Source organism: Trachemys scripta, chromosome 12 (assembly GCF_013100865.1).
Source record: "Trachemys scripta elegans isolate TJP31775 chromosome 12, CAS_Tse_1.0, whole genome shotgun sequence".
In the NCBI taxonomy this organism is placed as follows: domain Eukaryota; kingdom Metazoa; phylum Chordata; order Testudines; family Emydidae; genus Trachemys; species Trachemys scripta.
This window is the reverse complement of record NC_048309.1, coordinates 16,687,809-16,699,669: the sequence shown is the minus strand read 5'-3', so window position 1 is coordinate 16,699,669 and position 11,861 is coordinate 16,687,809. Positions and strand designations below refer to the sequence as shown.

The 11,861-nt window shown below is 42.3% G+C and overlaps 1 protein-coding gene across 2 annotated transcripts in view; it reads right to left on the bottom strand.

Annotated features, from left to right (window-relative positions):
* Positions 1 to 515: 515 nt before the first annotated feature.
* Positions 516 to 11,861, bottom strand: part of PTGIS (prostaglandin I2 synthase) — a 33,254-nt gene continuing 21,908 nt past the window's right edge. For both annotated transcript variants that reach the window (XM_034787537.1, XM_034787536.1), the window contains exons 8-10: positions 9,859 to 10,040; positions 1,557 to 1,708; positions 516 to 693 (exon numbers count right to left, since the gene is read on the bottom strand). In XM_034787537.1, the coding sequence (XP_034643428.1) occupies positions 549 to 693; positions 1,557 to 1,708; positions 9,859 to 10,040 (479 nt within the window). In that variant the 3' untranslated portion in view covers positions 516 to 548. The remainder of the gene's footprint in view (positions 694 to 1,556; positions 1,709 to 9,858; positions 10,041 to 11,861) is intronic.

Sequence of the window (11,861 nt, the reverse complement as noted above, 5' to 3'; positions counted from 1 at the left end):
GCAAAAAGAAGAACAGGAGTACTTGTGGCACCTTAGAGACTAACAAATTTATTAGAGCATAAGCTTTCGTGGACTACAGCCCACTTCTTCGGATGCATATAGAAGAAGTGGGCTGTAGTCCACGAAAGCTTATGCTCTAATAAATTTGTTAGTCTCTAAGGTGCCACAAGTACTCCTGTTCTTTTTACACAATAGCTTATGACAGCGATATTCTCCCTTGAAATGTGCTTCCATGACGTAAAGTTCACTTTGACTATATCTAGTGATTAGTTACTAAAAATGACTGTATGGTATGTTGAAGCACCCCATTAACTAGAGTCATTTAGCATTAAAGCTGTAGTCTAGCTGGTACAAAGCCAACATAATGGTGACTTTTTTTCTTCTAATGTTCTTTCTAACTGCTACCATTACCCCAGCCCAATGGATTAATGAATAAAGCCAAAATATACTACTTGGATCTAGAATCAGTTCGATGACAGTTCTCAGAAAAACCAGAGGAACACAGAGGAGACCAGTTGGATGATGGAAGGGAAGCCATTGCTATTTTACTAATCTTTCAATTTATATTGAATCATGATGTCATTCTCCGGCTGTAACATTCCAAAGCCGTATCTTCCCTTGTCAAACCCTGGGATTCTTGCTTCAGGATCTTTCAGTTCCAAGTCAAAATTGGTTAACAAGATGAAAACAAACCTAAAATGATAAAATGACCAGGTCAATAAAGTATATGATATTGACAACCTACTAGTTTTTCTATGCTTAGAAGGCAAATATAGAGAGAACTGGTAATTCTGCCTATAGTTAAGGTTGCCTGATACTTCCTATTATTAACACCCAGTTTTCAGTTGCTTATGACTTTGCCAAACTTTAACCATTTGGATGGAACTTTTCCATGCCAGGTGCCTGCCACAGGCTGAATTATTCTGGAAAATTTCAGAAAAGATGGTTTAGCCATTTCCAAGAATGACATTAGGGAAAAATACATTGTACAAAGTGAAGAAGTGCTATTGACAAATAGTATGTGATCATATCATTAAAGATTGTATCATAATGCATGCAATGGGGCCCAATGCAGGTTGCACGGGAAAACTTAATTCTGGACTTTCCTAAGTTTTGCATCCTTAATATAACTTTGACTTTACAACCTTCATGTAGTTTTGTGTGTGCAGTGTATGTATGAAGCTACAGTAGAATGGGAGACCTGGGAGCATTTCCTCTCTACCACCACAGTATACTATGCGGCATAACTAACTAATTCACAAGTCATTTGGAGATTTTGTTATCTATGGTGTTAAAAAAATACTTATTTAAAAAATAAATAAAATGTTTTCCCAAAGAGTTTATATGGGTTATTGAGGAGTAGATACAGAGTTTACAAATGCTCTCAACCTGTATTTATACAAAGTAGATGCCAGAGGCATTAGATAAATATTATGTTTTGCTATTTTTTTTAATAGAGGTCCAAATTTTATAGAACAAGATGGTTCTTATCCGGGATATTAAAATTACAAGTGGCCAGAATAACTAAGTTTCATAGACTCTCTGCATTTACTTACTGTTTGATGCTATTGACTGCATGGAACTTTCCAATACATGTGTTAATTCCTGCTCCCCATGGCATGTTGTAATATTTGAGCCTTTCCCCTCCTTTATAGAAATCCCTTTTCTCTGTGTTGTCTGCATTGAGGAATCTGTCGTATTTAAATTTCTGAAAAATAAGAACACATTTTTCTCATACAGTTATTCTCTGTCCCATGGGAGCAGATGGCTATCTCTGAACACAGAGGCAATCACTTGCTGTATATTTGTATTCTGATATCACCTGAAATGCTGTTGTAGGGAGATAATTAAAGGCTTTCTAATCACTGATTGGAAGACACTCTGAGAAGTAGGGGAGCCTATGATGAAACACCTGTCAGGGATGGTCTAGATAATACTTAATCCTGACATGAGTGCAGGGGATTGGACTAGATGACCTTTTGAGGTCACTTCCAGTCCTATGATTCCATGCTTTCCAAACGAAGATTGGAGAATATAAGTCAAAAAAGCAGTGTGCTGTGGAAAACACAGATATGGACTTCCCTATCTAGGGAGACCTAACTAGGTTTTAGAGACATGAAAAGACTTTCCAAGGAACCCTGGTATGGACTGGGAGAGAGAGAGCAGAGCAAAGCACACCAGCATGGGTTCTGAGATGGGAGATTACCCCAACCTCTGACCTTCCAAATGTGTGTTCCCTACCCTGCAGTTGTGCAGCATGCAGCCGTTGGGTATGTATGAGCATAGGAAGAAATGGTTTTCTTCATTTTTTAATCTATTTTCTCTCTTAAACAAGTTATACATTCTTTATCTTCAACTGTAACTTGGACGTGATTGTTAATGTGAAAGAGAACCATTGTTGACTGTCCTAAGGAGCTGGGGGAGCCTCTACCTTCTGAGTGTGAGTCCACCAACCCTGCAGTGCCAAGCTCCACTGGGGATGGCACAAACTGAGGCTTGGAAAGGGCCCGAGTTTCTCTCCCTAAAGAGAAAGGTACAAAGGCTTATGCTGGCATATGTGGAGACCCTGAGCCATAGGTGTATGATGATCCACCATAACAGACACAATCAAGAGTTTCTTCCACAATGGCAAACAGCTTTGAAATGGAGAGTCTTCAATGATCTCATCCAGCTGGAAACAAACCCAATCATTCCCAGATGCTCACCTTTGAAATCATGCAAACATCTGTCCTGCTCTAAACCTTGCCTGCCTGCAGAACAAACACAATCATGAAGACTGCGTATTTTCAGCTTGGTGACTCATATGCTGAATCCTTTAGTCATGCAAAGTAATGCAAACACATAGTTCACTGGTCTATCATTCCTGCTCGGAATTCTGCTTTTTTGTCTATTTTAATGTAATGGTTAAAGGGCCTATAATCAACGAACATGAAAATCCACTATTGGGGCTGATCTTTCTCACCTATTAGGGCACCAGCTGATTGTCCTAGCATTGCTCATGTGGACCAAAACCTATTTCCTTAAAAGGGAGTTTCCCCTGAATAAAGACTGTGGGAATTAGCCCTGACTAACAAATACGCTGAAGGATAGAGGAGTACAGAATAGCCTGAGTATGTTAAATTTGTGCATTTGTGTTGACAAATTCTGAAAAATCATTAGGAGAGGCAGCTTGGTCCAGTGTCGTGGGCACCAAACCAGGAATCAGGAGATGTGGGTTCTACTTCTCGCTCTACCAGTGACTGACTGTGTGGCCTCAAGCAAGTCACTTGACCTCTCTCTGTCTCCTTTCCCCATTTGTAACATGGCGATAGTGACACTTGCCTACATTGATGTGCCTACTAATACATATCTATCTCTGCAGAATGAAGGGCTTGAGGCAGCCCTGCTGGGAATCAAACCTGGGATTCCAGAGAGCCTGTTTCAAATATAGGTTTCTAAGTGATTCATTTAGTTGCACATGGGAAGTTTAATTAGTGCTAACTATCCACAGACCAAGCAAACAAACTGTACTGGACATAATACCTCTCTGGTATACGTACTTGGCTGCTGAACTACTCTGTGAGATTCCTAAGGACACTCAAAGCTCTGCAGTGTGTATTGGCAAAATGAATGGTGTTTTTCACTCTGGCTCCATGGCAGGGCTGTGTGCTGGATTGTGACATCAACTCATATCTTTCACTTGGGCAGCCAGCAGGGTTCAGGCTTATCTTGGGGGTAAGTGCACTTCAGCCAGAAAATAGTTGCAGGTGACAGCTGTTTACTTCCCTAGCAAGGCCAGTCTTTGGAGTAGCACTAGTCTTGGCCTCCTTGTATCTGCAGAGGCAGCACCAATATTCTGAGGCCATGTTCTGGGAGCTCAAATGGGAAAATATTGGTCCACAAGTAGAAGCAATAGGGAGCTGACAGGACCCAGCCTAGATGAGTTATCCAGCTGACAGGACCCAGCCTAGATGAGTTATCCAGCTGGAGCCAGGAATTGTCCTGTAGAATCAATGCACTGACACCTGAAGTGTGGGACACCATTACAGAAAGTGCTAAACATGCTGTGATCCTTTCCCATGTTTGGTCTCTAGGCTTTACAGTGTGCAGCAAAGCCTCTGGAATCAGACCTTTCTCTCACTTCATTTTCCAGCAATTACACGAGCTGTCTCTGCAACGGAAGTGTTTGCAGAACTAAGTAAGCTAGGTTGCTCTCGACTTTTTCACTCCTCCAAGCTTTGTTGCCCCCTCTCCCTATGATAGTCAATGGTAGAGTCAGTAATGGCTCTTTTTGGTTCAGTTTTCCCTTGCAGTACTCTTGGCTAGCATCTCAACCCGCTGAATGTTTTCTCTGGCACGTTCTTTGGCAGGACTATTATATAATCCCAGCAAACACTGATTCCTAGATTTCAAGGCCAGAGGGGACCTTTATGATAATCTATGAAGATGTCCTGCATAACACAGGCCATAGGAGACTTTCCCCCCCAGTAATTCTTGCATAGGGCCCATGAGGCAGACCCTCAGTTGTAAGTTGTCAAAGCTGCAGTAGAGCTAATGGGGCTATGTTAATTTACACTAGCAGAAGATCTGTGCCCATAGCTTGTGGGTGAGCTATAGCATGTCTTTCAGCAAAATGTCCAGTGTGGATTTTTAAATAAAATAATCAAATAATAATATATATGGAGATATACCTATCTCATAGAACTGGAAGGGACCCTGAAAGGTCATTGAGTCCAGCTACCCGCCTTCACTAGCAGGACCAACCACTGATTTTTTGCCCCAGATCCCTAAGTGGCTCCTTCAAGGATTGAACTCACAACCCTGGATTTAGCAGGCCAATGCTCAAACCACTGAGCTATCCCTGCCCCCTCATTTAAAGACTTTGAATGATGGAGGATCCACCACACCCCTAGGTCTTCAGCATGATCTTGTTATGCTTCATCTAATTATGCCTTTTTCTGCTCGATTAAAGAGCTGTTTGCGGTCAGAAATCTCTTTCCCGTTTAGGTACTTCTAGACTGTGATCAAATATTGTCAGGGAGCCAGCTGCAGCAGGGCCAGTCTCCTAGCAACACACTGGACACAGGGATCCTAATGGGGGCTGCCTGCCTGACTTCACTTCCTGATTGATGGAGGGGCGGAGCTAGCTACTATTTAATCCAGCAACAGCCAGTGCTCGCTGGCTGCTCAACATGTTCCCTACCCACAGCCGGCTTGGTCCTGCTCCCTGCACTTACTACTTCTCTGCCTGCCCCCGTTCCCTCATCAACTCATGCCCTTCTCCGTCGTTGACACCGCAGCTCTGCTCTCTGACCAAATCTCTGGCTCACCCATTGGTTCTGGCATTCAGCTTCTGATCCTTGGCCCTGACGCTCAGCTTTGTTCTTAATTATAGCTCCAGGTATTTTGTGGCCCCGAACCTTGACTCCAGTTCAGCTCCATTCTAACCTCCAGGCCTGGCTAACCCTATGGCTCTGTCCATTAGGCCCAACTGCCCATGTCCTGGTCTCGTCCTTGACAAGTATAAAGGAACAAAAAGATTTTTGTAGCCTGGGAAGCATCTCAGCAACTGAACGTCATAAATGGAGAAACACATTTCATGCTAGGAGAAGCTATAAATTCCCCCAGATTAATGGGCATAGACAGAAATCCACTAACAGCTTGAATTTAGTGCTGGTGGAAAGTGATGAATTGACAACCCTGGAGACTGAAGTCCTGAGTTTATCCACAAAACAGGAGCTGCATGTGCAACGATGGTGCAAGTTTTCCTCACCCTGTCCTATTGATGCACCTCAACTCTAAGCTATAGGACCTGCCTCTAGGGAGACAGACTTAGTTCACTGGAGCCCTTATGTGTGATTCAGCTGCAAGGTTTGGAAGCAGGCAGGGCCGGCTCCAGGCACCAGCGAAGGAAGCAAGTGCCTGGGGCGGCCAGTAGAAAGGGGCATCAGTGCGTCCGTTGTCATGGCGGCACGTCCGGATCAGCGGCGGCGGCACTTCGGCAGCAGCTCAATCGGCCCGCTCCGGGTCGGCGGTAATTCGGCGGCGGGTCCTTCACTCGCTGTCTTCCTCTTCGGTGGCAGCTTGATCGGGTTCTTTTATTTATTTATTTTCGCCTCTTGGGGCGGCAAAAAAGCTGGAGCCGGCACTGGGAGCAGGTCACTTTACCACATCAACGAACCAGTTCCCTTGGTTTTTTTTTTTTTTCAATGAACCCTTCAGTGGAAAAATGGCATCAGGTCCCTGTATACATTTGCATGGAATAAGCCCAACTTCAAATGACAACCGAGCTGCCAAGATTTGCTCCCTGCGCACCACAATTTTGACTCTCTTCCAGCAGTATCGCGAGAGCATTAAAAACGACACAACGCATCAAAGAGCCAGATATGACATACGGCGCTGAGCTGCTATTGCTATTGAGAAAGGAGTGGTGACTCGAGGGGGAAAATGAGTCCAATTTTCTCCAGTCTTGCCTGATGAACTTTCATCTTAAATCAACCTGTCATAGGGCTTCATTGTGTTAAACTAATATTTGGAATCCGAACACTCTGTCTCTGAATGGAGCACAGTAACTTAACCAGTTATAAAAGGTCTTTTGACCTTGCAAACTGTATCTAATAGCATTTACATTGCTGTGATGCTGACATCATTTCTGACATTTTGGCCCACGGCAGACTACGTAGAGAAAGCAAAAACAGCTTGTTTCTTTGTTACCAAATACCCCTTAAGCCCCCTGCTAATTGCTAACACATGTTTCTATATTTAAAGATTGCATCAAGTTGTTATGGCAACTGGATATTGGAATTCCAGTTGTCATAACAAGTCAGTGTTGTCCTCACGTACCATTGTTTCCACAATTTCATTTTTAGAGCTCAAGTTTACATAACTTACCAGCCTTTCCCATAACACTGAATCCGAAGGAGAAAAGTAAAGTAACTCATTTGATCTTTTTTCAAGCCAAGCTTTTTCCCTTAAAATGAGAAGCAGATTAAAGGAACATGATAGAAGGTGCTCTTAAACCTAAACAGCATTTATTAAAACAAAAGCCAATTGCAGAAATCCTTGGAACCCTCCAAGATGCTGGAGCACCAGGATCTAGATCCAGGTGGTAGCAACCAAATGTTGTTAGCCTCTGGTGGTCATTCTTGAATGGGCCATTTCAACTTGGTTCCAGCTGCAAACAGGACCACTATGGTAGTTGGTACCCATTGGCAGGAACAGCAGAGACGGTACTGCCTGAACCGCCCATGTGGAATGAACTCTTTCATGCCCACTGGTCTCTCCCATCAGGTCAAGCCCGAGGCACTCTTACAGCATGGTAAGAGAAGTCAGCACTGCTGTGGCCCATGCTGTACCTGTTCTGTTTGGCCAAAGGAGAGAAGACTTTGGTCTCCATACCTAGCTGTGTACTTTTATGGTCTTCATGTCCAAAGTATCCGAATCTCTAGGGGTGTCAGGCCAAATCTCACCTGAGCATTGAATATTCACACTGTTCTTAAAAAGAATACCTATAAAGCACAACAAGACACGTTAAAGAAACATCAGGGTTGTGCTGCCCTCATTCAGATGCTGGCTACTATCCCTACTGAAAGAAACCTCATTCCAGTTTGGCTTCTAACTACATTTTGTGCTGTAGAAACTGCATCATATGTCCAGGTCTCCGATTTACAGTTGTAAGTTAATGGGACTCTTCACCCAATCAACCAGAGTCTTGCCATTAATTCCTGCTGAATTCTTGGTTTCAGCTCTCAAAAGTGCCTGAAACGCTGGGCGTGCTCCACATAGTACTACCCCTTCTTCCAACACCAGCGTCCCTGCTCTGCTGACTTGCAGCAGACGTCCAGGACCTTCTAGGTCAGCTTCCCAGTAGAGAAGTCTAGTCACACAGAGTCTGGAATGCTCTAAGTGTAATGTGCTTTATTTACACCCACACACACAAGTCCTGAAATGAGATCACCCAAACAGCATGCAGCATGCAGGGCAATCCCCTCCTCCAGGACTCTCGGTCCTGGTTTACAGGGAGCGACTCTGCTTCAAGTGTGTTTTTGAGCTTATATGTTACAGCACCACCTGGTGATGCCTGCCAAAACAATAAACAAATAAATAAATAAATAAATAAATAATAACAGGCAGGGCTGGCTCTAGGCACCAGCTAAGGAAGCAAGTGCATGGGGAGGCAAATCTGAAGGGGCGGCACTCCGTCCATTCTTGGTGCGGCACTCCGCCTTTTTGTTTTGTTTTTTCTTTCCCCACTTTGGCGGCAGCTTTTTCTTTTTTCCTTCCTCGGCAGCAGTTCGGTGGCAACTTATTCATTTTTTCTTCTTCGGTGGCACTGCTGCGGCTGTGTTTTTTTGTTTTTGTTTTTGTTTTTTTTGCTTCACTACTTGGGGCAGCAAAAAAGGTAAAGCCGGCCCTGATAAGAGGTGTTATAGTATTAATATTGGAATAGTGATTCTGATATTAAACTACTCTGCCACTGAACCCAGAGTAACTGAGTGATAGATTTTCAAGATGAAAGTGACAGTCAGAGAGTGAAGCAATACAGTTGGAACAGCAGCCATCGGATCCTTTGCAACCTGTCACTAAAGCAGCAGGTGGTTGTTATGGGAGGGGGAAGTCATTCGCCCACACTGGAAAGCACTAAACAGGATTCCCCCAAATCGGAGAGAAGATAGCCAGCAGTAATTACAGTGCTAGCAGTTTCTGAAGAAGTTAGAAGCCCATCTGGGGCATCGCCCAAAACGTGAATGTCTGGATTGTGCTAATATTCCTTTGTGATGTATCCAATCTCTACACATTCTACAGGGAAGGTGTGGGGTTAGCGTTACAGGGACAGGAGGATGGGAATGGGAAATGGTCCATATAGCCTGTAGTAATTACTGAGATTGAACTGTAGAAGAGCCCTTTCCCTCTCCTATGCAGTGCGAACCACTGTAAGGACCCCTTTGCATCCTACAGATGACAGGGAAAGAGATCCCTCTGTGCATTCCTATGTAATGGGATTATATTAAAACTGTTCTCTAGATCTGGTTACATATAACAGAGTTACAAATAACTCAGCCCTTTCTGCTCACAGTAGTTCCAATGTTCAGTACTGTACATTCAATGTTAAAGGAACTCAAGTACTTCACAAGAATTTGACCACCCAAACTATAGATGAGGAGGATAAGCAGTCCAGCTTTTCAGAAAGGGGAGAGGACAGCTTCCACTAGACAAGTATGCAACCAGTACACAAACAACCATAGGAACTGCACTGACATCCAGCTCTCAAATACTGGATTGTGGCAACATTAAATGAATCAGATGGAGCTTTTCTGAAATTTAATTTCAATCAGGGCAAAATAAAGTCCAGGCTATTTAAATACTAGCCATTTCAGGCCACATTTGCAGAGTTCAGGTGCAGAATTGCATGCACAGCTCAGGTAACTGCATGCACAAATGACCAGAATTGGTCCCTCTCACATGCTGTTGCCTCATTTGCCTGTGTTCTAGTTGGCCACAGTCAATGTGAGGCTCAAACCCGAGACACCAAATGCACAAGACCCCACAGGCTCTTTGCTTGGTCAAGCCACTAGAGGGAAGCTTGAGCAAGTTCACTAAACCAGCATATCACCGTAGGCATGCATGCAAATTAGGCACACAAATGTCCACTTAAAACTCTTTGAAAATCTAGTCCTTATTTTTAGAATTTAGTTAACCTAAAAGGGCATCTATTCAAACTGGCATGTTAAAGATCCAAAGTTCAGGTTCAATAATGCAGCCTACTGCATTATATGCTCAGCTCAATCGTTTTAGATAAACCACTAAAGCTGGGACACTGAGAAGGAGCAGCACAGAATATTGTCACAAGAATTAAGATTCAGAATGACACAAAGTTACCTCTGGCTCCTCATAGATTTCGGAGTCCATCTGTGGGCTTAAATATGGAAAAAGACAGAGTCTGTCTTCTTTTCTCAGGCTGAACTTCCTGCCATCTGCCAGTCTCAGTTGCATGTCTGCAAGTACTTCTCGGCTGATAAAAGGGGCTGCTGTCAAACGCAGCGTTTCATTCAATACACTGTCTGCACAAGAGGAAAAGCAAAGAGAGAATTACTGCATGCAATAAACAAGAGTGAGCTAACTGCAGGCTGCTTGCTTTACATTTATGCATAATGAATGGAATTGAATACCTGCAAAAAATAAATTGCGTAATGAAGTTCTAATGAAGTGGATGGCAGAATTTACTGGGTCAAGTATCCAAGTATTCAAATGGCAGATATACGTTAGACTTAGAGGGTTTATATCGCCTGCCTTCCCTGGGAAACTGAACTAGACATAAAGGAGAGACCACAGAAATACTAGCCATGTCTTCAAGGGCTTTCTCTGCAATTCTCCTGCAAAACATGTGAATCCAACTATTTCCTGCATCTCAGTCACTCAGGAGCTAACTGCTTTGTTACTGAATAATGTGTGCAGCTTTCTGATTACAGAGTGGCCTGTGCAGTTAACATATATATGGTCAAAACCAAGGAGAAATCCCTCTCTCATTTAAAATCCATGTTTGACTATGTAGGTTGCTCAGCCTATACAAATTCAAGGTAGAACCGTCCGTTAACATTACTCTGCTAGACACCAAAAATCATGGACAGAACAGAGATATTGTTGAAAAACCATAAATCCAATCTGTAATCCACTAACCTCCCTCTTTTTGTCCTATGACTGCAGAGGTGTTAACGGGTCACTCTACCTTGAATGGTCCCTTACAATATATGCTAACTAGTTATGCTAAACAATCTGTTCCACCTTGCATTTTGCTGTGATGCTGGGAGTTCCTTTCTCAAGCTCTGTGTGTGGTGCGAAAGCTTGTCCCTCTCACCAACAGAAATTGGTTCAATAAAAGATATTGCCTCACCCGCCTTGTGTCTTTGTTATTAATACTAAGAATTAGAACTGTCAGAAATTTTTCACAAAATAATTTATTTATTAGAAAATCCTGATTTTGTTGAAATGGAACCAATTTCTTGTTTTGAAAGGTTTTGGAAAAATAAAAAAGTTTTGAAATTGTCAAACTGTCTTGTTTCACCATTTTTAAAATGAAAAGGCTTGTTTCTTCAGTACAAAAGAATTTATTGTTTAGAAATTTAAGTTAATTTATAGTAAAAATATGTAAAAATACATTTAAAAAAAGGTCAAAAAGTGTTTAAAAATCTTAAAGATGCAACATTTCAATTGATCCAATTAAAAAACTAGTTGGATTTTGTGTTTGTGGAAATTTTCAAGATTTCAACTTTTTGCCCCAGTTCAGGACAGGAAAATGTTTCAAAATCTTGAAAATTCAGGAAAATCGTTTCCTTCTCACCTCTACTACGAATGTTCACTTTCATCAAAACCACAAGTGAGTATTAAAATAGATTCAGATTTCTTCTCACTGCAGCCATTATATGCAGTCATTAACCCAATGTAAAAGATTATGCTTCATATACTAACACAGTGACTCCCACCTCTCTAACAACACTTCTTGAAAGAAGTTATCACTAAATGTGTTCAGTGTGGCTATTAAAACTGGGATGACTGCTCACAACAGCATTACTTACTCTCACTATGCAGAGAGCAGGTTAAAGATCAGAATGTATCATGTAGATGCATTTTATTGAATAGAAAAGAGGCGAGCAATGCACATGTTAGGTAATAGAAAACATAACCAAGGTGAAGAGGTGTTCCCCAAAGTATGCAGAAAATAAGATTTACATTTCCCAAACGCTGTTTAAAAACCAGCTTCTATGGCTTAAATATTATATCTAGCTTTGTCACTGAAGAATGGTGTATAATAAAACCGTTTTACTTTGCAGTTAGCATCAGTCTAGTTAATTTAACACTTGTAAAACCTTGAATAGTACCTAGCA